Source organism: Homarus americanus, unplaced genomic scaffold, assembly GCF_018991925.1.
Source record: "Homarus americanus isolate GMGI-L3 unplaced genomic scaffold, GMGI_Hamer_2.0 scaffold32929, whole genome shotgun sequence".
NCBI classification, from domain to species: domain Eukaryota; kingdom Metazoa; phylum Arthropoda; class Malacostraca; order Decapoda; family Nephropidae; genus Homarus; species Homarus americanus.
The window spans coordinates 5461098-5486809 of NW_024737097.1; the positions used below are offsets into that span (position 1 = coordinate 5461098).

Sequence of the window (25712 nt, forward strand, 5' to 3'; positions counted from 1 at the left end):
GTAAAAGGTTTTCACTAAGCTGCTTGAAGATATGTGGTATTGTGAGCCGAGGTAGAGGAGAGTTGATGACCCCAAACGATCGTCACGTCGTTAGTTGGGCACCTAGACAGCTGGGTTCACTCCAACTCTCACCATACTCAACAGGTGGCTCAAACCCAGGTCAGTGGACGGTCATACAGCTCGCTTCACCACTCGTGTCTCATACCGCCAGTGGACGTTATCATACCGCGTGGGGTCTACATAACCCTGAAAAACCCGGGCTGTTAGCTATTGTCTCACATCACCGTTTGTTCCTACCGCCCTATCAAGCTTTGTCTGAGATTGAATAAAACTTACTTGTTAATACTGATGTTAAATAAACGAAGGAACCAGGTCACGTGATCCGTCTCTCCTGGGTACAGCACAGAGGTGGTCCTTGACCTCTCTCACAGCTCCCCGGCCACCTTGCTCCCTGGTTCACGCTTTCCGGGAGTGACTTATTTACCAGACGATTAAACTTAATTAGGACGTACGCAAAATTTTCAGACTGGGAAACGATCTATAAATATTTTCAACTTAATAACTGATATTTAATTTCATGATTCGCGTCCCAATTAACTCGGTAAATTACATTTAATATCATATAGGACTAGTTCCACAACCTCTCGCTACATAAGAATATAAGAATGGAGGAAACTGCAGCGGGCCTATTGGCCCATGCTGGGCAGTCCCGTTTACACCCAACCATGTGGGGAGCGCGGTCTTCCCTCAGACGACCTTGAACTCAGCATTGCCAATGGCGCGGCGTTTGAAATTACATGTACACTGAAATTTCTGAATATTACATATATATATATATATATATATATATATATATATATATATATATATATATATATATATATATATATATATATATATATATATATATATATATATATATATATATATATATATATATATGATAGAAGTATTATTATTATTATTATAATTTCGCCCCCCAGGCCCTATGTGGGTCAGTGACCCTGTGCCCGGGTGGGCTAATCCCCATAAAACAAAAATAATGATATACAATTCACAGTTGAACTAGAGGACCAAAACCAAATACCATTTATAGACACGATAATGAAAAGAGAGACTGGGGAACCTAAATCATCGGTGTACAAAAAACCTACAAAGAGGGACCATATTGTGCACAATGATAAAACCAAAACAGGTGTAGTGTTAGTGTTCATTTTGAGGGCTCTTACAATTTGTAGTCATGAATATTTGAATAGTGAACTAAGGTATATAACAGAAGCTTTTATGAAACTGAAATATCCAATAGTATTATTATGCAAATTAAAGATCAAAGCAACTTAGATATATAAGAAGAGACTGAAAGCTGACAAAGAGGAGAAAATCTGCCGCCCTATTTTGGTGTCATCCGCAAACTTGCTTATGTCACTGCTGATCCCAGTATCTAGATCGTTTATGTAGATTATGAACAAGTGTAGGCCCAGTACTGACTCCTGAGGATCCCTATCGGCTACACAGCCCCACTCACATTTAACACCATCTACGCTGACCCTCTGTGTTCTATCGGTGAGCCATGATTTTATCAAATTTAAAACTTTCCCCTCGATACCTTGAGCCTTAACTTTTCTCAGAAGCCTCTGATGCGGTACTCTGTCAAACGCTTTGCTAAATTCTAAGTAAATAACATCGTAATTTTCGTCATTATCTACTACCTCGAAGACTTTCCTAAAAAACGTCGACAGATTTGTTAGACAAGATTTTCCCTTTGTAAGCCCATGTTGAGAGTCGTAGATTAATTTGTTTCTCTCTAAATGTGGTCGGATGCTATTTGCTATAATTGATTCAAGAAATTTCCCACTACTGACGTCTAACTAATCGGCCGGTAATTTGACACTGATGCTCTGTCTCCCTTTTTGAATATGGGTACTACATTTGCCTGTTTCCACAAGTCTGGCACAACTCCCGTGTCTAATGATTTTGTAAATAAATTTACGAGGGGTCTGCTATTCTGTTCCTTTTACTCTTTCAAAACTCGAGGGAAAATTACATGCCGCACTGGGGATTTTGTCTTCTTTGATTTATTTATCTTGTTAAAAACATCCTCTTTTCTGACAGTGATACTCTTTAATTTTCTTCTTCATTTCCCCTAACTATCATTTCCACCTCTGGCATTTCCTCGTGAATTTCCTCTGTGAAAACTGATAAGAAGTAGCTGTTAATGCTTTGCTTCTTTTCTCACTATCATCGATCACTTCCCTTCTCTCTGACTTTAAAGGCCCCACTTTGTCCTTGACCTTTGTCGTATATACCTGGAAAAATCCAATGGGATTCGCCTTGGATTCTCTTGCTATCCTGATTACGTAGTTCCACTTCGCCTTCCTTACATTTTTCTTAACATTCCTAGATATTTCTGATATGCTCCTCCCTTCCCTTTAATTTCTTATAAATTCCTTTCTTTTCCCTTTAATTTCTTATAAATTCCTTTCTTTATTCCTTTGTCATGTTTAAGTTTCTTGGTCATCCACCTTGGTTCATCTTATTTGACCTAATTTTTCTGTATGGTATCTTTTGTTCTAGTGCTTTACGTAGTATACTAGTGAATATATAATAGTCATGATCAATTGTTGTGTCGCTGGTGACCTCACCCATTCCTACCAGGGACTGACCTAACTGTTCCCAGGCGACCTCATCTAGGTACCTTCTTAAACCCCCATAATCCGTTGATGGAAAGTCATTGTTTTTCGTTTCCCAATTTAGGGTGAACCTGATATCTCTGTGATCACTGTTCCCGAGTTCTTCCTCTACTGTGATATCTCTAATAATATTTTCTTTATTTTTTAATACTAGGTCTAATATATTGTCACCTCTAGTAGGTTCTGTAATTAGTTGTTTTAAAAAATTGTGGTGTACTGCATCTAGGAAGTCTTCATATTCATAGTCAACTACAGTGTTGTCCCAATCAATATTTCTGAAGTTGAAATCCCCCATAATGCACAGGTTGTTGCATTTTGCTGCCCTACTCAATTCCTGCCATATGGGCTGAGCTGCCTCTTTCCCAAGATTTGGGGGCCTGTAAATCACTCTCATAAATATTTTTTTCTCTTCCTTCCGCAATTTCTACCCATGCAGACTCGGTTTCTATTTCACCCATTATTGAATTATTAATACAACATTTTAATGTATTCCTGGCAAAGAGTGCGACTCCTCCCCCCTTCCCTGTCCTTGTTAAAAAGGTTGTACCCTTCTATTTGGTACTCTGATAAAAAGTTCTTGCTCGCCAGATTCATCCAAGTTTCGGTGAAGGCTATGACGTTTACATTTTCGGTATATACAACCGCTCTCAGCAAGTCTATTTTATTTTTAACGCTCCTACTGTTTGTATAGTATACATTTAAACCTACCCTTCCCTGGTCCTGTTTTACCACTTGTCCTGAGTAACCAATTTTACTCCCCAGGACTCCAGGGATGCAGACAACGTCTTTACCCTGGCGCGAGACAAGTGTACTCCGTCACGTCTGTACAGGTAGTCGTTGCCAAAGAATGGTTGCCAGTTATCAATGAACGCCCAACCATTGCTTGCACAATGTTTTTTCAGTCGGCAATTTATAGCAATTGCCCTGGACAGCCATTCACTACCAACTCCGCTTCTAGGCAAGACACCACATATTATCGGGATCCCTCTCCTATCTCAAACCTTCCCAAGCGCCTCCCTAAACCTTTTGAAAAATTCCTCACTACCCAACCTTTCCTATGTCGTTACCTCCTACACTAGGACACACTACTAGCTTGGTACCCTTCCCTGACAAAACCGTATCTATCCTCTCAGTTACATGCCCTATCCCAGCCCCAGGAAAACACACCCTAGTCCTACGTTTCCTAGCTCTTGCACAAAAAGTCCTATCTAAGAACCTCACCTGGCTGTTCCTAACTACCACGACCTTACCACTGGGCAGGGTCTGAACAACTGGCCTTTTCTCTCCTCTTCTATTCCTCGTCCTGCCTCTTCTCTTCCTAGCCAGCTCCCTCCAACACTTGGTAGGGGTTACTGCACTCTACAACCTGGTCAGCTTTCCTGAGTCTGACCCTTATCCCCTTGGAGACAACCACTCTCCACGCCTGCTCCTCCTGACCCTCCTTCGTAGGTGTCCTGCTAGGCAGGACACTTAACTGAAGGAGTTCAGTCCTGAGGGCTTTGTTCTCCCCCTTTAAAAAGAAGTATCTCTCTCCTCAACTGCTCCAGCTTACTTAACAGAGTGGCCAGGGGGTCGTCTTTCCTCACACACCTTCCCTCTTCTCCCACAACACAACAAGCCACAGCGGCCATTTCCTATGGTAACCAACACTATCACTTCGGGGCAAGTCCTTCTCCAAGCTAGGTCAGGTTCCTGTTACACACACACACACTTGCACACACTCTATATATATATATATATATATATATATATATATATATATATATATATATATATATATATATATATATATATATATATATATATATATATATATATATACTAGTAGAATGATTAGACAATCTATCTATATAAAACAAAGAAGAATGTCTGTTTGTTTGTGTGTGGTGTGTTTATTTGTGTGTCCGCACGAGAATCTCGGAAACTACTTTACCGATCTGTAGTGATGATGGGTGGTGTTATATGTAGTGATGATGATGGATGGTGTTATATGTAGTGATGATGGATGGTGTTATATGTAGTGATGATGGATGGTGTTATATGTAGTGATGATTAGACAATAAAATAATAACAGTTTAATGCTAAAAAAATATACTTTGCTGTACCGTTGTAGTGAAAAACATGGTGGAACTTACATACACCGTTAAAAAACTATTGATTGAAGAAGAAGTTTTGGGGACTGAACAGTGAGACAATGTGGAGCCTTCCGGATTGCGGCGATTCTGCTAGTTTATGTATATATGTATATATATATATATATATATATATATATATATATATATATATATATATATATATATATATATATATATATATATATACAATATATATATATATATATATATATATATATATATATATATATATATATATATATATATATATATATATATATATTGATAATATCACACAGGAAGAAGGGAAACAATAGAGCACCTTAGCTTTCGTCTTTATTCAAGACATCTTCAGAGGCAATTGAATTACAAGGACTGAGAGAGGCTTATGAGGTCAGGTCAAGTAAAAAACATGACATCCTCTAATCTACACACCAACACCACCACAGCTTAAAAGAAAAGGAGACGTATTTAGTTATTTCAAGTCAGTTATAAAATATGGGTCCCACTAATCATCTACCCTCCATCTACCTCAAATGCTTTTAATGCATTTTTAACCTTGGGCCACTGACAAATAAATTTGTGTAACATATTATCAGTTTTGTACTGACCATCACTAAGGTGTATAGAATTCAATACTCTATATAATCAATCTTGCTTCACCCAGAAGTCTTTCGGTGGAGTCTTTCTATGGGATGATTATTGTTCCTTATATCAACGAACAAGGCACTGCTTTTAGATGCTGTTCTAATATTGTACTTGTGCTGTTTAATTCGGAGTTGCAATGCTTTCCCAGTCTGACCTACATAATTTCCATTACAACTGATATATGGAATGCAGTAAACACTTCCATTTACATTCAAGGTTTGGCTATTCTTAATTAATATATTAGTAATAGTAGAGTCATATTTAAAAACAACATTAATGTTTAATAATTTAAGGGACTGAACTAATGGGACAAATTCATCGCGATAAGGTAGAGTCAAAATATTCTTAAATGTAGGAACTTGCCTGGTTTGAGAAGAATGAAAGGATTTTTTAGCCTTTTTAAAACAATGATCAACAAACAATGAAGGGTACCCAAAGTTTTTGTGCAATGGACTGAATGTGTTTCAGTTCTTCATCAACAAATTCAGGGTCACAAATACGCAAAACATCTCAAAAACATAGCAGAAAAAACTGATATTTTGGTAGATTCCAGTAGACTCGATAAAAAAAATGCATGAAACTGTCTACCTGTGTAGGCTTTCTGTACACCTTAAATTTATAGTTATGACCATTTCTAATGATAAGCATATCAAGAAATGGAAGGGATCCATTTATTTCTCTTTCAATTTTGAATGAAATTCCAGGGACAAGATCATTAAGCTTGTCTAAAAATTCCAATGGGTCACTGTTTCTAGGCCAAAGACAAAGAACATCATCTACACATCTATACCATGGTGGAATAAAGTCCCTTATATTGGGTAGTAACCTAGCCTCAAAAAACTCCATATAAATACAGGCTAAAGGAGCAGAAACACAATTACCCATGCCCATGCCACATATTTGCTTGTAAAACTTCCCAATTGCTCTAAACACATTGTCAGTAATGCATAACTCTATCAATTTGAGAAAAGTATCATGTTCAATAGTCAAATGTAACCGTTGCAATTTATCTTTAAGGATTGAAAATAGGTCTTTCAATGGTACTCTAGTGAAAAGTGAATTTACATCAAAACTTATTAATTCACATGGTTCATTGTGTATCTTGAGTTTCTCAATTAAATCACTGCTGTTATGTATATGTGAATTAGATATTTGGCCTGTAAGAGGGGATAGCATCCTAACCAACCACTTGGATAATTGTACGTAACAGAACCCACAGAACTCACGAAAGGACGTTGTAGTGGACGTCTCCCCTACAACTGCGTAGCCACAGCCACCACCTGCTACCGCCTTCCCTAGCAACCAACCAGATGTTACCTTAACTTAGCAACGAAACTAGTCACCGGCGACTTCTCGGGTTTTCCCAACATGACTCATAGCGGCTGCTGGGTATATAAGCTCTGTCTCTCCATTGAGATTCATTCTGACCATCTTCTTGAACAAGCAACACCTCCTCCTCCGCCGCTGCCTGGCAGCCCTCGCTTCTCCTCGCCTGCCTGGCGGTCCTCGCTCCCGCCAGCGAGCATGGCGACCCACCAGCTGTCCTTCTCTGAGCTTCCTCACCAACCAGCTTTCTCATTCTGGTCTCTCTTCTTGAACAAGCAACACCTCCTCCAGCAAGCTTCACGCTGTCAGCATTCATTCAACCAGGAGGCCAGCAACAGGCAACATCTTCTCTAACGAAGCTCCTGCACATCTACCTCCTTCAACACGCTACTCACCGAACCTCTCTACTGAGCAGCTCCTCACCACACGGCACCTCCAGCACCAGACTGTCTATCATATAACTTATATTATACAAGAAAACCACCTTAGAGTTTCCATCCATCCTGAGTGCTAGACAACATTAATATCTCGATACCCCTACAACGTAATGGATTGTTAAGCTTATGTGTTTTGATCAATCCATACATATACGGTAAAGTGGGATTGATTTGAGAGAGCTGTTTGATGAGATCGGGGTTCTTTTTCAATAACACCTTCATTTTGGAATTAGATAACTTAATAATATTTTCCAGGGTGTCTTTTGTAAGCTCACAATAAGTGCTTTCATCACTTAGTAATTAATTCATCTTATCATTATAGTTACTTTTATCCAAAATTACAATAGCACTTGGTGTAATTTATTCAATAGGTGTCCACGTCATCCACACTAAATACTTCATTCCAGGGATGGTGAACTTTCCACTGCCTGAAGAGACACACTGCAGAGTCAGTAATCGGCCTGTAGGTCTCGATGTAGAGTCTCATCACTTGGCTAGTAGTGGGAGCTGGAGACCAGAACACTCATAGGTGTGTGCTACACCCGATAGGAGGCATTGGTTGACGTGGTTGGTACTGGTCCGCTAAGTCAGTTAAGATAAAGTCAAGGTTATTTTGACTGTATGTGGGAAAAATTACAGCTTGTGATAGTAGTAGCTGGTCCTGGATATCAGTGGTGTCAATTTAGTTATAATCCCCACACCATACTGTACTATCTTGGCACATGGGTACCTTACTCTGAGGTGGTAATGAGGAAGTTGATAAGAGTGTTTCTGGTGGGTGAGCGAGGTGGATGGTATGTCGCACAGTATATGATAGAGGCAGTGTGGCGAGGGTAGGCACGTGGCACAACACGTACCCATAATGCCTCCACATAAGCTGCGACTAAAACATCCAGGAGTGATGGGAGTAGTTCATCTTGATAGAAGAGGGCAACGCCCCTTCCACGTTCATGTGAACGAAGGTGATGAAAGAGTTGATATCCCTCAATGTGGCACGTTTCTGGCACAATTTGCCAAGCTTCGCATATGGCAACGATGTTGGCAGCGACTGATCAGACTGTCGTTACCAGTTCATCAAAATTGTAGCTATATTCGGGGAACTTCAGTGCATTGGTACGATCTGTCAGGAGTAGGTTTCTCTGGTTTTCTAGTGGAGGTGATGATCCTAATGGGCTTCTGTTTATGACGTCCTTGTCTATGGCTGCGAGCATGGAATATGTTCAGTGGTTTTAGTCGCACAATAACACTGCCATCAGGATATCCGTTCCCATGCTTTAAATTGTACAAGGCGCGTCTGGAGTACGTCACTGGTGGACATCTGTTGGTGTCTGTTGTTGTGGACGGATGGAAGTGTTTGTCCTCGGTGGTCATAACCTCAATGGCGGCACTTTGAGGGCCACTGACACTGGTAAACATCTGTTAATATTTTTCTAGTCGTAAACACCGCGAGTCCTTGTCTCTGGTACTTAGGTGCCGCCGACACAGTACCCACGGTATATGTTAACACAGCGGTGGTCCTTGTCACTAGCAATTTGAAGGTGACCGACAAAGTGCCTACGGTCTGGTATTACACTGCTGTGAATCACGTTTGTTTTTGTGTTTTTCCTTGGAATAGACTATTGGATCACTATTTGGTAATCAGTCATTACAGTGATCACTTGAATGTCTTAGGGCAGGGGGGGGGGAGGCAAACAGACTTGGCCTGGCAGCCAATCAGGAGGGCCTACAGGACATGTCTTGTCTCACTGAGGGCTGATTGATGTGTGTGTGTGTGTGTGTTTACATAGTCACATGGGAGAGAATCAAACACCAGGGATGCTGCAGAAGATGTTTATTTGCTCAACTAGTACACTTTTCATTTCTTCTTCACTATTAAGCGTAAACACAGGCCAGGGAAAATTCAAGTAGGCTCTCAGGCTTCCATTTGACGTTTTTTTGTATCATTTTCATATGGCATAACTAGCGACCCACAACCATAATATCTATGCTAAACAAACACATTTTGCTATCTTTGATCAGAGATATGGGGGCTCCATGGGAAGGTTATAAATGAAAAAAATAACATTCTGAAAAATTCCCTCTTCAGGCAGTCTCCAATTCACACATGTTGTCTCTCCATTTTTTCTTCAGATGCAGCACAGGATTAACGTTCCCATAGCCATATCTCCGAGCTTTCATGAGCTAATGCTATAGTTCAGTTTACGTTACAAAGCTCAGACACTAGATAATTGCCATTTTCTACGAAGAATGGCTTTACTTGAAGAAAACGAACCGAAATTGCCGATGTCCGGTAACATGCGTATGTCGTCGTCGTTGTCGTCGTAATTTCAATGGACTATCTAATCTACAATAGTTAAGTATAGCGACGGTAACCGTAGTTTTGTTGAAAAATTTATTATGTAGATTTGAGTTTTAAAGAAGAGAAACCTTGTGAAAATTTGAAACTAACGTTCTGAGGTTCTTTAAATAGTCAATATCTTCCTCACTCACTTTTCGACTATTAGAGAACCAAATATAAAACTCTATGATGAACACTTCGATTAAAGACATTTTCGTCTTTATTCGTGTGATTATTTATGTTTAGGGAAACATGTTGTAGTTTATCATATCGCAGGTGTTTCAAACCATACTTCCCCCCTCCTGTTATCTTCTTACTAAAATGAGTAAAATCGGAAAAGATGTGCATATCTGAGAAATGAAATCAGTGTTAAAGTTACAGAGTTTATCAGAGGTTTGAACGGTTACCGATTATGTTTGATATTAGTGACGTCTTTCACACTACATTCTGACTATTAATCCCACTTCTATAACAACAAATATATAGATTAGTCTGAACTGATTCGTCTTTGGTTAAAAACAGTACAGTAAAATTCATTCTTGTTTTCTCATGCTGTCCCTATAGAGGTTTAACTTACCTTCCTTCATTTAAGATATACAGTATACATTCATTCATTCAAAACAATTTGTTTCCACCCTCAATACACACATGCTCCCGACGTTGCCATTCACGCCCACCACTCTGTGAATTAGATGTTATTTTTTTTTAGGTTTTGTCCGATGCGTGTGTTACTGTACCTATTAGAAATATGGTAAGAACTAGGTCTACATCCCATAACAATAATATAGTTCGCTATTTCTTCTCCAGCAAAATTTCACTAGTTCTACACCTCCACATTAAAGGTTGTATCGTCCTACACCCTGTGAGGACAGTTCTTCCTCTTATATGCCTACTCATATAGAGTTTCTCTACTTCTACGCACACATCCACAATCCTGTCTTTCGCGGCAGCCATCTAGTCGCGGATGGTGAGCTTGCGGGAGCCCGTCACGTCGTGGAGCTGACGAGACGCGAAAGAGGCAACCATGCGATGGTCTCCGGCCTTACGAGGCACGAAGGTCTGGCTGTAAGTGAAGGTTTCCCTCGGCCTCACTTCCCGATTCACTCTCACCGTCCTGGGTCTGTATGCTCCGCCCACCTCCATGCTGAAGAAGCAGTCTGTGAGTGCCACATCCAGCGGGTTACTGAAGGTGAAGGTGGCAGTGCACTCCTGGCCAACCTGGCACTCTGGCACCTGAGGGATGAGATAGGTGATGCGTGTGTTAAATTTAAAGATGTTATGGAGAAAGAGATAGAGAGAGAAAGAGAGTGAGAGAGAAATATTTAACTTTTATCAAAATTTTCTAACAATGTTTCTTCTATTTGATATCTCTAACAAAGGTCCTCATGCCTGTATCATTCAACCACTCACTCCTCTAAAGGTCTAGCTCTTCCTCAAAAATGATTTCTCACTCTTTTCTATACTTCCTCTTCCAAGTTTCACCACTCACCCCTAACAGTGCCACCATAGGTCCCTCACATCTCATAAGTCCATTAGTAGAACTGCCTACCTCAATGCTCATCCTCGGCTTCTCAAACTGAAAGTCGAACTCGTCAATGTATGATTGTTTGTTCTCTGAGACGTGGCCAGTGGCGGTGATCTTGATGAAGCCCATGTCCACCAGGTGGTCCTGGTACTCAGAGGCGTCCAGCTTAAGGGTGAGAGTGTCTTTCTGGCCGCCCGAAAGTGTGAACTGGCCAGTGACCCTCTTCAGATGCGTTCCAAACACCCCGGTGTAGAAGGCGCTCCTGGGGGTTACATCGAAGGAAGATGAAGTATCGATGATTGTGATAGTTGTGGTAGTGTTGATGAGAATGATGATTATGTTGATAATAGAAGTGACGATGGAAGTGATCGTGTTTGTAGTGGTGATGGTGGTGGTGTTGATGAAAATGGTGATGGTGTTGATAGGAGTGGTAATGGTCTTCGTGGTACTGGAGGTAGTGAAGATGGTGATACTGGTGTTAGTGGCGATGTTGACGATAGAGGAGGGAGGATGCAAGAGGAACTACTTGGTGGAGGGAGGGAGGGGGGGAATGGGGACTACCAAGTAAAAGGAAGGAGGGAAGGAGGAGGTTTTACCTGGTCGAGATGGTGGCCTGCACAGTTCGGGTCTCGGACGTATTGTTATGCACCTGAAGGGTCACACTCACACTCTGGCCTGCTGCCACTTGCTTTGGTTCTTGAAGCTCAAATTCCACATCATATCTGCCCTGGTCCTGTTGGCAGAGGGAGGAAGGTGGTCATAGGCGGATGGATGAAGAGTTGGATGAATGGATGGATGATTGATGGGGAGATGGATAGATGGAAGAAAGGGATGAGTGACGGATAAGTAGATATATAGTGGTAACCACTCATTTAACCATATCTTGCTGCATCCACAATCCATGTAATCTATTTTTTCTTGTTCACCTTTAACACATTGCAATTTATCTCTCCTTCGCCTATCCCTGGCACTCTCCTAACACTGCCCATCCCCATTCACACACTTCCTTCCTCCATCAGTTGTCACCTGGTAGTCGTAGTAAACGTGGTCCTTCCTCACTCCCCGACAGGCGTTGAACACGGTGAACCTCTCTGGCTCGGATCGCTCCAGGTCGCGGTAGGTCTTGGTCACATCCTCGCAATCCGCTTCTCCGTCGTCGTCGTGTCGCCCCACTGCCTTCGTCACCACCGAACGACACACCGGCATCCTAACGAAAGTGGATGACAGTCGTCAGGCAGGGTATTGGTAATTGTGAGTAGTTAAAGGAGCCGTTATATGCAGTTAAGGGTCGATGTAGGTGGTTAGTGATCGCTGTAGTATCTACAGAGGTCACTTACCACCATCTACATGTGTCATTTTAAACGTCAATGTAGGACATTGTAAACTGTTAATGGTCTTCCTAGGTGGTTAGTGATCGTTTTTTATGTTTGTTTGAGGTCGTTCCACTGTACAGTATTAGTGATCGTTATAGGTAGTTAGAAGTTGATCTGGGTAGTGAAAAACTCGATCCAACTTTTGAAAACGACTAAAGAAGGTCACACCTGACGGCGAAGGTATTGAGAAAGGACAAAAATCTGTCCACAAGTCATTGCGGATAAGCTTCAGGCGGTCACGAAATAGTAGTAGAGGAATTTGCTGGTCATAAATTCTACGAATTATGAAAAGCATTCGTATTATTCATAGAATTTCAGTGATAACCCGTGGGTAAGTTTCGGGAAAAAAATTATTATACAATCATGGACAAGTGTGGCAGACACTGAGAGGTGGGGGGAGGAAGGAGAAGGACCCACCTGTTCTGCATGTAGGGTGTGTAGCCCCACTCGGAGTCGTCGTCCTCGTAATAGTACCTAACGAAGGAGTTGAGGGCAGAGAAGAAGGCGCCTGTGTCTTGGGAGTAGCCGACATCTCCCTTCTTTAGTGCCTCCGTCGACGATGGGCCACACCCAGTTGAGAACCCTGCAGGAGAAGGGAAACCTTGATTTTGGCATATATATGTGTTCTATGTGTTGTATACGCTTCTCTCTCTCTCTCTTCTATCTATCTATCTATCTATCTATCTATCTATCTATCTGTTTCTAAGCATAGAGGAATACAAGTCATATTCCATCTTAGAAAAATGACATCACCTCTGGGGGGAGAGATGGAGGTACTTACTACTGTGGTAGGCGCGGGCGGGGTCTGTAGTCTGCCAGCCGGAGTAGCCAGAGGGCAGGTCTGGGCGGGCCATCCACACGTCACACCAGGTATGGAACGCCCACAGGGAGTCTGGCTGGTCACGTCCTGGACCTCGCTCGATCTGGAGACCCAACTCAATGTTAAAGGAGGAACATACGCATATATCTCTTTATTACTTACGTACTCTTAAGTGTTTCTTCACTGAAGGGTTGACTACTCATTCATATACACATAGGTCTCTTAATTTTTTAAGTTGTGGTCTTGTGACGAATCTAATAATGTTTAGTAACTTAAAAGACTGGCTGCTGAAGTGCTTAAATATATTAAAACATTATCTGTTATAATAGTGTGTGCGTGTCAATGCATTAACCTTTTTTCTCTACAACATCCAGCTAGGTGGAGTAGAACACCAAATCACCCCAGGTCAAAGCTCACCAGGTCACCCCAGGTAAGGATTCATCAGATCACCCCAGGTCAAGGCTCACCAGGTCACTCAAGGTTAAGACTCACCAGGTCACCCCAGGTAAGGACTCATCAGGTCACCCAAGGTCAAGAGTCACTAGGTCACCCCAGTTCAAGATTCACCAGGTCACCCCAGGTCATGACTCACCACGTCACCAAAGCGGTCGATGTATCGATCTAAGGTGAGGGTCTCTTGGGTGTCGTGGGCGGAGGTGAGGGCGGTGGTGGGGCGGGCAGGCACACCCAGGGCGCGGCACACTGTAGGGGGAGACGTGATCAGAAGGCTTGTTTAGTTGTTTAGTGATTTGTAGGCGTGGCTTGTGGTGTATGAATGACGTTAGTGGCATGTATGTTTGAATATTGGCGTATGGGCGTGGTTAATGATGTGTGGGCATGAGTAGTGGTGTATGGGCGTGGTTAATGGTGTATCAATGTGTTTAAGGTGTGTGTGTGTGTGTGTGTGTGTGTGTGTGTGTGTATGCGAGTATTCGTGTATGGGCGTGGCTAGTGGTATATGGCATGAGTAGTGGTTAGTAATATATGTTAGTTGTTAGTGTAAAATGGAGATGTTAAGTGGGTCGGTAATACACAAAACACTGTAAAAAAAATAACACGCTGATTGGACCAATACTTCACAACAGAGATGAAAAAGAAATTAAATGGGGGCTTTTTTTTCCGTCAAGACCGATTGAACTTACTTTACCAACCTGAGTGACTGCTGTGTTATTCAAGTCTTTCGACATCCCGTTTAACTTACCTCGGCTCCCTTTCCCCCATATCTTCCTTCCTCTCTCCCTTTCCCCCATACCCTCCTCCCTCTCTCCCTTGCCCTCCTCCCACTCTCGCTTACCCTTCTCCTTCTCTCTCTTACCCTCTTCCCTCTCTCCCTTTCCCTCCTCCCTCTCTCCATTACCCTCCTCCCCCCCGCTACCCTCCTCTATCTCTCTCTCTCTCTCCTTCCTTATTTCTCCTTTACGATTTTCCCTTCCATCTTCTTGGTCTTCCTTCCTCTCTCTCTCTTACCTGTTGGCCCATACTGGGCAGTCCCGTTTACACCTAATCCCTATTGCTCATATATCCATCCAGCCTACATTTAAAGCTATCCAGCGTATTCGAGTTAATGATGATGTGTGGTAACTTATTCCACTCATTCAATACTCTGTTTCCAAGCCAATGTTTACTTATCTTGCGCCTAAATCTAAATTTGTCTAATTTAAAACCATTGCTACGAGGGCGCTCCTGGTTGGATAGTTTGAGTACCTTTGGTATATCACCTTTGTTTGGCCCTAACTTCCATACACCTTGATCATATCGCCCCTCACTCTACGTCTCTCGAGGGAGTGCAAATTAAAATGTTTTAACCTGTCTCTGTACTCAAGGTTCCTATTTCCCGGGATTAGTCTTGTCATTCTCATCTGAATTCTTTCTAGGTAACCTTTATCCATTATGTAGCACGGTGACCAGAACTGAACCGCGTAATCCAAGTGAGGTCTCACAAGCACAAGATATAGTTTTAGGATAACCACGCCAGTCTTTTAAGTAACACTCCTTTGTATGAGCCCAAGTACTGTACTTTGTTAGCCTTGATTCAAGCAAATACACAGTGTTGACTTGGTTTAAGATTCCTACTTATAATTACTCCTAAAGCTTTCTCACGGTCGGATTTTTATATAACAACATTGTTCATCTGATATCTAGTTTTTCAGTTTACATCTCCGAGACTAAATACTTTACATTTGGCCACATTAAATTTCATTTGCCATTTTTCAGCCCTCTGTGGGTACATTGTGAAAGGTCACCTCATGTGAGGTCATGTAATTCACCCCCAAACATAAAACCCCTTTTCTCAGCTGCCTTTTCAACTTATCAAAGTTTGCCCTTCCGAAATCTGGGACTTAAATGGAATTTTCCTTGCGACTGACATTAAATTCTTCTTTAAACCTCACTTCTTTGTGATTTCTGTTAGCTAGTTCGTTCCTTAACTCGACATTACAATGAGGTTTTCTTTGTTTGACAGAAGTAAATCAAGTATATTATTATCCCGGGTGGGTTCGGCTATATGTTGACTTAAGAAACAGTCCTCAAGTATTTCAAGATTATCCTCCGGTTCTGAGTTACTCCCAAGGTCGGTCCAATCTATTTGACTAAATTTAAAGTCGCCTACTATGCAGATTTTGCTATGCCTGGATGCCCTGCACATTTCATCCCAAATAGTTGCTCATTAGCTCTATCGAGGTTAGGAGGTCTTTATATTACTCCTATGATTATTTTTCCCTACCATCGGTTAATTCTATCCAAATTGTTTCTGTATTCAGTTCAGTTTTTATTTCCTTATTGATTTCGCACTTCAGATTATCCCTGACATAGATTGATACCCCGCCTCCTTTCCTAATCTGCCTATTGATATGGAGTAATTTTTAACCTTTAATTTGGTATTCTACAGGTAACTTACGTGAGTCTATATAACTCATGTGAGCCTAAGTAACTCACGAGAAACTATCCTTCTTCCTTCCTTCTGACTAACCTTGCTTCCTTCCATCTGCCTTCCCATTACTTCTCCTTTTCACCTCTCGTGTCCTGTTACCCTTTTATCATTGTCTCTTCTACTCTTCCTCTCCCTTTACTCCTGTTTTCTACACATATAACTCCCTCTCACCTTCCATTCTTACCCTCCCTTCCTTGCTCTTGTCCCTCATTTTCCCTCTCCCACTCTCATTCTCCCTCTTCCACTTCCTGTCTCTCCATCCTCCACTCCTTCACACTGACCTGAGGTCATGAGGGCTGCCATGACCCAGCACTGGCCGTACTTGATGGCGGTGGCACCCCTCATCAGGTACTCCTGCAGGATCTTGACGGAACCGGTCCACAGGTGGGGGTTCTGGCCTCCCCGGAAGTCGTCTTCGTAGTGGGGCTCGAGGACACCCTCCCCGTGCTCGTCCTCGCGGTCTCGACGACCACGACGAGACGCCTGGATCTGTTGGGTGGAGGGGGGTTAACCATTTGCGAATAATGGTTTACCATTTTAGGACAATAACTTAAGTTTTTAGAATAATTATTCAACCCTTTGAATAAATTAACATTCGCTTCGATAACAATGATTGAATCTATTGATAACAATAAAGTAACCTTTTGGGAATAATCAATTAACACTTTAAAGAAAATAGCTAAACCTTTGAGGATAAGGAATGAATACTTTGAGGGCTATAAATTATCCTCTGAGGATAATTATTCAACCCCGAAGAGAATCGCTTAATCCTCTGAAGACAATAATTTAACCCTCTGAGGACAATTGTTTAGCACTTCAGAGGACGATGGTTTACTTTAAATCATCATTTTCAAAGAGTTAAGTATAATGCGCTTAATAAGAAATCATCATCTACATAGACGAAGTTCCTACAAATTAATCAAGACCTGAACAATCTCAAGCATAATATAATGAATGAGAGTGCAATGTGCACTCACCATGGAGCAGAGGGCCCTGGTGACCTTGACAGGGTTGCCTCTCTCAGTGTGTGTGAGGGAGGACATCTCCAGCAGGAGGCAGGCGGTAGGAAGGACACAGTCGTCGAACTGGCCGTAGATCCAGGGTCGGCCGTGGCTGAACCTTGAACCTCCGCGGTACACCTTCCCGCTCTCCGTCATCACGTACTCTGAGCGCTGGGCTTCGTTCTCCATGTATACGGCGTCGTCTGGCGAGCGAAAGGGTGAACGAGGGGAGTGATAGAGTGGAAGGGAAAGGGACGTGGAGAGGGAGGAATGGTGAGTGGGAGGGAGAGGGACGTGGGGTGGGAGGGGGTTCATACCAAAGAACTGTATTTTCTGAAGAACATATCGAAGATTTTTTTGTTCGTGCATATTATGATATAAATGATACATCAAATAATCAACAGAGTGTACGCCGTGAAGAAGGCAAGACTCACCTCTACAAAAGGGATTGAAAATAACGTAGAGATCCTCCGGGGCGCGGTACTGAGTTCTGTTCTTGGGATAGTTCTTAGTAGCAGTCTCCACCACACACCGCCACACTCCCACCGAGCACGTAGCCGGGATGTGCACCTATGGGAGATGGCCAGGAGCAGGTTAAACGAGGTTAAGGTGTGTTAGGTCAACCAATATATTTCTCACTTGACTAGGGACTTATTAAATATTATTAGATGGAAATTGCAGTGGAAGCGCCCCCTTCGAGAAAAAACCCGAACCAGCACAAAACACTTAAATTTACTAACAAGAATGATAGCATCTGTGATTGGGGCAAATGAGACGCACTGTAGAATTTAGACACTTCTATTCTCTCCAACACCACAGACACAATCAAATAATGGTACACCAACATATGCGCACCTCTTAACCTGAACTTAAAGCACTACTCTGGGGAATAAAAGTTATACATGATATTGAAATTATTAGAAACTCAGAAAATGCCTCATTAGACAACAATAAATTCAAAGTATTAAGAAATGTTGCTTGCACACATGAAACAGGCCTTAAGGGCTTTCAACGAAATAATATCAATCACTGAGAAAATGGTATAAATGAAATATGAAATTATTAATTCCACCATGAATAGGCCTAAAGGGCACTCAATAAAATTATGTTACCAACAGATGCAGGCCTTAAGGGTTTTCAACAAAATAATATTACTCACTGAGGAAATGGTATAAAGATATAAATTATAAAGAAATATTAACTGCATTAATGGAACTAAATCACAGTATCACTTAGAACGGAAAGGAGGAACCTCATCTGAAAACAGTTCCCTCATTCTCTGGCAGCAATTAGTGATACAAACATTAAATAACAATACTATCAAAATTATTTAAGAAATATTAACTACACACAGCAAGACAATATCAGTAACTGAAAAAAATATTATCAATAGATTAAGAAGTTACTGAGTCCACCAATACCCGTAAACACATGCTCCCTAACCTAACACATACAGTAGATTCCACCTTCACTCCGTAGTTTTTTAAGGCACAACCAACAGGCACCCGTAGTTAAGGCACAAACAAGTCTTTCTCCACCTTGGAAAATGTACCTCTAAGTTCCACTAGACTCTTGGCCTCAGTGTGTGACCATACATTTACTCAGCTGGCCTCATTTTACACTCAGTACATCCATGAGACGGAAGGGAGTGAGCCAATCAGACCTTCTTCAGTTGAGAGAAGCTTTAGCTTCTTGTAGTAAAAGTTTTTACTAACTGCTTGAAGATATGTGATATTGTGAGCCTAGGTAGAAGAGATCTGGCGACCCCAGACGATCGTCAGTTGTGCACCTAGACAGCTGGTGTCACTTCAGAGATCCCTTGCTAACCCAGCTAACCAGTGACAAGCCTGCACTGATAGTTCCAACTGCGACAATCACCAATCATCAATCATCAACGGCAGTCTCAAATGGCAGTCATCACCTGCAGTCATCACTTGCAGTCATCACTCGCAGTCAAGTGGGTTCTGACGAAAACCCTGCAATGAACTCACTGTTAGCTATTGCTAATTTTATCACTGCCCTATCTAAACCCTGTCTGAGATAGAATGAGACTTACTTGTTATACTGCAATGTCGCAACACAGGTGACTATTCCACGTGACTGCGTTGTCCTGTCTGACGCACAGACCGTCCTCTCTGTTCGAACGCTGTCGTCTGACTGAGAAACAGCCAGGCTAGTGCTTTCCCAAGCCTAGGCCTACGTGAAATATTTTCCCGCATAACTAATAGCTTCGTTGGGACACACGTAACATATTTAGACTGTGAAATGATCCATAAAAATTTCAAATTGATAAAGTCATTTAATTTCATGATTCGCATCCATATTATTTCGGTAAATTACATTTAATATCGTATAGGCCTAGTTCCATAAGCTCACACTACGTGCGGGAGCGCTCCTCCCTCAGTTGACCTTGAAAACTCGGTATCGGCAATATGGCGCGCATATCTAAATCACACTGAAATTTCTGAATATTACAATCGACCCCCATAAAAAAGACAACACTGTCCTCATGTGCTGAGAAAACATGCATACGACCCCCCCTAGAAGACTTGTTCTAATAACTGCATCTCACACCTGCAACATGCCAAACGCAGCATTTCCGTCTTCTCTTCTCCCCTTCTCTCTCCCGCTAACACACACACACACATATATATATATATATATATATATATATATATATATATATATATATATATATATATATATATATATATATATATATATATATATATATATATGTGTGTGTGTGTGTGTGTGTGTGTGTGCGTGTACTTTCTGTCTTGTCTAACATTATATCATAATTTACTGTAACTGAAACCCATTGACCGTAACGAAAGTTGAAATTTTTTCCTAACACTATCTACCTGGCTGAGTTATTCGCCTCTCAAGTCAATGGAAGTAGACGAATCTCTGACTCTCTCTATTTCTCACTCCCTGTCCCCTCTCTCTCCCCCACTCTCCCTTTCTGTTTCATAATTTAGAAGATTTTGATGTACAGCACAACTCCATCTCATTCACTGCGCGACCCGGCATAAAACATTATCACAGAGACACAGGGCACCCACTGTTCTCGACTTTTATTAAATAGAGGCGGAGGTAAAGTTTGTTTATGTGAGATATAATACTGTGGAACTTCCTTGGTCCTTCTCACCTTACCTTGGTTGTTTTTTCTGGTCCCTAGAACATCCCCAGTTACACTGTCAGTCGTCTTTCCTTATTCCATCTTTGTCCTTTTTTACCCTCCCTTGAACTCTTTACTTAAGCAGTGCAGCATCTTATCGTCTTTCCCTTCTTCCTCTCTTTTCTCCTTTTTTGCCACATATACACTTACAATCAAACACTGTCGCCCCCTTTGCCACCCTTAATCCTTTCCCTTATCTCCCTTTGCCCCGAAGCATTAAAACGACACTTTCTGGATTCCTTACCCATCCAGTAAGACTGTTTTCTTCCCCCAAGTCCTTCCTTTCACTTCCTTTCCTTAGCTCACCTGCAGCGTGAGGGTGTTACCGTCCTGGGCCTGGATGCGGACGTCCCACTTCTGAGGAGCTCGGGTGAACTCCTTCTGGATGGTGACTGGCAGTACCACCCTCGTCCTCTTGGGTACGGAAGGCGCTGGCCCGAAGTAGAAGTTGAGGTACAGGTGGTCCCTTGTGCAGTCGAACTCCCGCTCCCGCGTCACCTATCAGGGGGGGGGGACGCAGAGGGTCAGGAAGGTGGAGTAAAGAAAGTGTCTGTATAGGTAAATGAATGGCGTCTATCTCTCATACTTTCTTTATCGTCCCATCTCTCACCTTCTCTCTTTATCTCCCTGTCTCTCTCTCACCTTATATATTTTTCTCTTAAACACAGTCTCACTCTCATTCTCGCTCTTTATCTCTCACATGCGCACATAATCTGTCTTTCATTTACTTTCCTTGCAAGACTGCACTTTTTAGCCAATAAGACCCTAAATCCTAAGATCATAGGACGCTACAGACTACCAGCTCTTATGACTCTAAGGTCTCAGCTCATAGGACTATAATATAGCTGCTACCAGATGCTAAGTCTCAGTTTCCGAGATAATTACCTTTCAGCACCTAAAACCCTGGAATATCAATCTATGCAACTCTTAAATTCTCTTCTATGATCCTGGTCGCTGTCCCACAGACTTTAAAATTTTCATCAGTTAGAACTCTAAATTATCAGCTAGTAGGACCTTTGACCCCAGCTCTAAGAACCCGACACATCAGCTCTTAAGACCCCACACCTCTGGTCCTAGGATGCTAGACCCCACCTCATAGGAGCCAGGATCTCGGTTGCTAGGAGAGTGGACTCACTAGAGAGAGATGAAAGGCCTGTCCCCTGCGGTACACTGGGGTAGGGCGGTCGTGGTCCTGCACCAAGTCGTACTGAAAGGTCCTGTGGTCCTTGGCGTTCTCTTGTGACCGGAAGTCCACATGTTCCACCCGCAGGATGTCAGCAGGAACACCGGAGTAGTGGCCTGGAAGAGAAACGGGAGGAGGAGGGCGGTAAGAGGAACGGGGGCAGGAGGAAAAGAAAGACAGATAAATATCTGGGAATATCTTCCTCTAAAACCTTTAATTAATCAAACCGTCGGAAATTTTTTTCTTCAAACCCCTTAATTTACCCAAGGAGAGAAAATGCTTGACACCCTCTTAACTTACTCTGGGGGGCGTAGTTCTGGGCGGGGTCAGCAGGCATCTCGTTGTAGCGTCGCCTCCACAGGTCATAGCACGCCCGCATAGCCATGTCGCGGGCGTAGTACCTCTGACGCCCACGTCCGTACCTCCACTCCTCCTCATACTCATGCTCCTGCAGACAGGTGTAGGTCTGGGCGTAAGTTTTGTCATGTGTGAAATATTGTAGTATTGTTATTTGGAGGTACGAGCATAGTAATATAACTGTGTATGTGTGTGTGTGTGTGTGTGTGTGTGTGTGTGTGTGAACTTGTGGAAGGTGTTGTAAGTGTATGTGTGTGCTGACGTCAATGTGGGGTCATATGACACTAAGTATGAGTGACACTAATAACAATTGGCATTATCTACGGGTAACATCACAGACAGAGAGTGATGGGTGGTGGTATGGAGGAGGCGGTACTCACATGCTTGGGTGGGTAAGTGGGCCGTGTGCGGGAGAATGGTGGTACGGGCGGCGGCATCTGTTGCTGCTGCTGGATCTGCTGCTGTTGGCTGGTCTTGGTGCCTGGTGGGTGCATCCTGGAACAGCAATCTTGGGTCAGTGTCGGGCTTACTCAAGACTTGGTCGGGATCTCGAGGATTTACTCTTATTCAAGTGCTTTAGTGTTCAAATTCAATTTTAGTTTATCTGGATTCGCTTGGATATGCTCATATTTATGTGGATTCACTCGTTTATGCAACAAGGAGATTATTTTAAATTCAAGTTTGGTTCTTGAAAGCTATCCCGCGTTCATTTGAAATCCACCTTCGGTTCAAAAGGTTTCTCAGGACTGTTTTGATTAGTCTGGTATTCATAGAGTGTCAGCTTTATAGCAACGAAGCCAACACAGCAAATATTTATAAGCAATTTGTTAAACAGCGCAGGTCCGGGTTCGGTGAACGGATATAAAGTCACAGGAACAAAAATACAGAATAAAGTCAGAATTTTGGTTAGGAAAAAAGTCACAGGAAAAAGTCACATTTTATTTAAATATCATTAACAGTTAAAGTAATAAAACAACAAATATGTTAAATCACTTAATAACTGACAATGCATAACTTGTATACATTAACAACACAACTTATATATGATGGTAGTACACGTATGTTAGGATAGGTTAGGTTACGTTACGTTACGTTAGGTTTTTTCTGTGACTTTTTGCAGATGACTTTTTTCTGTGACTTTTTACAATAGCTTGTGACTTTTATCTGTGACTTTTTACAGTATCTTGTGACTTATTTTCTGGATTCCTGGGTCCAGACTCCCCGAAGTTCGGAAGATGAGGATTCATCGTAAGAATGTCCCTGGTTTACGAAAATTACACTGAGTTTCTACTTCAACTAATATATTCAGTTGGCACCAAATTAGAGATCAAATTAACGAACAAAATCTTACCAGAGATTCTTTACGTTACTTTTGTGATTTAGCTTAAGTCATTTACTAGAAATATTCATTGTACACACGTCTGAGACTCTGGGATCTCGACTGAGAACTAAACGACAAAGAGGGAGTGATTAACAGCTTAATAGTGAGGCTCTTATGTTTTAGGATTATTTTGTCAGCTCTTCTCACAGTGTAATGCCACCACAATGCATAAAGGTTAATTTATTTTATCTGAGAGAAACTTTTATGAAACAAATGCTAATATTATGGTTTACTGTTGAATATGACGCATGTGCACTGAAGCGACTGACAGACTTATGAAGACACAGTAAAATGTACAGCATACCTACTTGGTACGAGCAGTAGCACGAAAACATTAACCAAAAAAAAACATGACATGCGCACTGGACAGTCTAAGGTGTCCCTGCCTGCAACAATATTCATTTTAAGTTAGAAAAATCTGGTTAAACCCCTCCTGACTGCATTTATGTGCAGCTGATAGGGTAATTTTGTGTATAGTACTGCACTGTATTACACTGTGCTATAATGTACTTGCTGTAGTGTACCATCTTGTAGTGTACCATATTGTAGTGTAGTGTAGTGTACTGTGTTGTAGTAAAGTATATTGTTCTGTACTGTAGTGTTCTGTGCTCTAATGTAGTGTACTGTAGTGTAATCTGCTGTAATGTACTGTGCTGCAGTGCGCTGTAGTGTAGTGTACTGTGCTGCATAAACTCTGGGATTTTTTCTTTTTACTTGTGCTTCGGAAATATAGTTCAATCTTCGCTTTGAGAAGTAAGTATTATGTGAATGTGACAGTGGGTTTCGTAGATACAACACCGAGAGCACTAGATCTTCGGTACACAAGGATGCAGAGTGGCTGGCACTGAAATCGAATGTGTTCGTTTACCCAGTTGTAAATTTAGATACCCTTTAACAGGTAGATAGACTGAGTACCCGGGCACGAACTAACGACTCTCAGGACAGGAGACAAGCAATGTGCTTACTCAGCCACCACAACCCTCATCGTTGTTATCCAAATTAGAAAACATAGTTTCCATATATATTTAAAAAGAAATATCCATCATGAGCCTTGAGAGGCATTTGCATGACGATAGACAGCTACACGATAAAGCCATAGATTCAGAGTAATAAATGAATCTTTAGTGACACGACCCATGCAGTAGACTAAACATCGGTATGTGTATGTAGCAAGTAAAGAAAAACTCATCACTCACTTAAATCATTTCATAGCAGTGAAAGAAAAGGAGAACCATAAATTTTGTCCGCAATTTCGATCAGTTCGTGATATTGCTTCTACGTTTACCTGTACTTTTAACGAAAGTAAAATGTTTGTTGGCATTCTTCCACAACTTCTTCATTCGGTGACCTTCAGTGACTAATTAACACATTTTCTTTTCTATTCACTCAGTTAATAAAAATCACATACTGTACTTGGTATAAGTGAGGAGCACATTTACTTTGGTGTGAACGACCATCCATCGACCAAGGCTCGCGTTAGGTTTATGTCGCTGATCTGCAGTACAACACACGTACACTGGTTCGTAATTCCACTTATTTTCTCATTACAAAGGTTGTGCCTAGAACACTAATTTCTACCATTTCGCTAGTCCACATAGTAAGCTGCTCATACACTTTGTTATTTCAAAGACTTTTGCTCACCTGATGACTAGAAGGGCGTGTGCCAGCGACGACGGTGTGTGGGTGTTGGTGGTGAATGCGCTTGGCAACGTGGGCACCCAGCAAGATCCGACTTGGCTTTTATACAGAATGTTCCGGCCGGTGAGTGAGGGATCAGTTTCAACTGGGAGAGCGGACCGTCCCCTCACCTCATATTACTATGGTTAGTCTTAATTTTACGTCTTCTATAATGCATTCGCCCTCATTTTGTAATATAAAACAACTTGCTTACAATTTCCTCGCATCACTAAGGAAAAATGTATCAACGTATTATAAAAGCTAAGAGATAAAGAATAATTACACTAAACGAAACATGACGTGGCTCTCCCGCGGTAAACCAGTTTTTATAAAGAAGTTGCTTGACCTGATGTCAGTCACGCCAGCGAGGTGGGAACAAGCAATATACTCGTGTGTATATATATACTAGTATATATATATATATATATATATATATATATATATATATATATATATATATATATATATATATATATATATATATATATATATATATGTATATATATATATATATATATATACTAGCGATTCCGCTTTCGCTAGGCCACGGTAGGACGCCACCCTCCTGGAGGCTCCACAGTGTCTCACTGTAGTGCATTAAGGTAGACCATATTTTTGGTTTTGCCATTAGCAACAAGTATGTACAGATTTTTGCCAGTTCCCACTCTGGAGCACCCAACATAGAACTGTCCATGAGAGAAGCAAGGAAACACCAGATTTAGGCCAACCACC

At 41.7% G+C, this 25712-nt stretch overlaps 1 protein-coding gene across 1 annotated transcript; it reads right to left on the reverse strand.

The window, feature by feature from the left end:
• Positions 1-9031: 9031 nt before the first annotated feature.
• On the reverse strand, positions 9032-25020 carry LOC121873183 (hemocyte protein-glutamine gamma-glutamyltransferase-like). Its single transcript, XM_042376519.1, has 15 exons — positions 24945-25020; positions 22303-22417; positions 21866-22013; positions 21518-21681; positions 20689-20880; positions 17636-17771; positions 17178-17404; positions 16482-16689; positions 13864-13973; positions 13233-13374; positions 12869-13034; positions 12105-12285; positions 11675-11811; positions 11103-11340; positions 9032-10786 (listed from the first exon to the last, which is right to left on the reverse strand). The coding sequence occupies exons 2-15, from the start codon at positions 22414-22416 to the stop codon at positions 10508-10510; spliced, it is 2442 nt and encodes an 813-aa protein (XP_042232453.1). The 5' UTR covers position 22417; positions 24945-25020; the 3' UTR covers positions 9032-10507.
• Between the last annotated feature and the right edge of the window lie 692 nt (positions 25021-25712).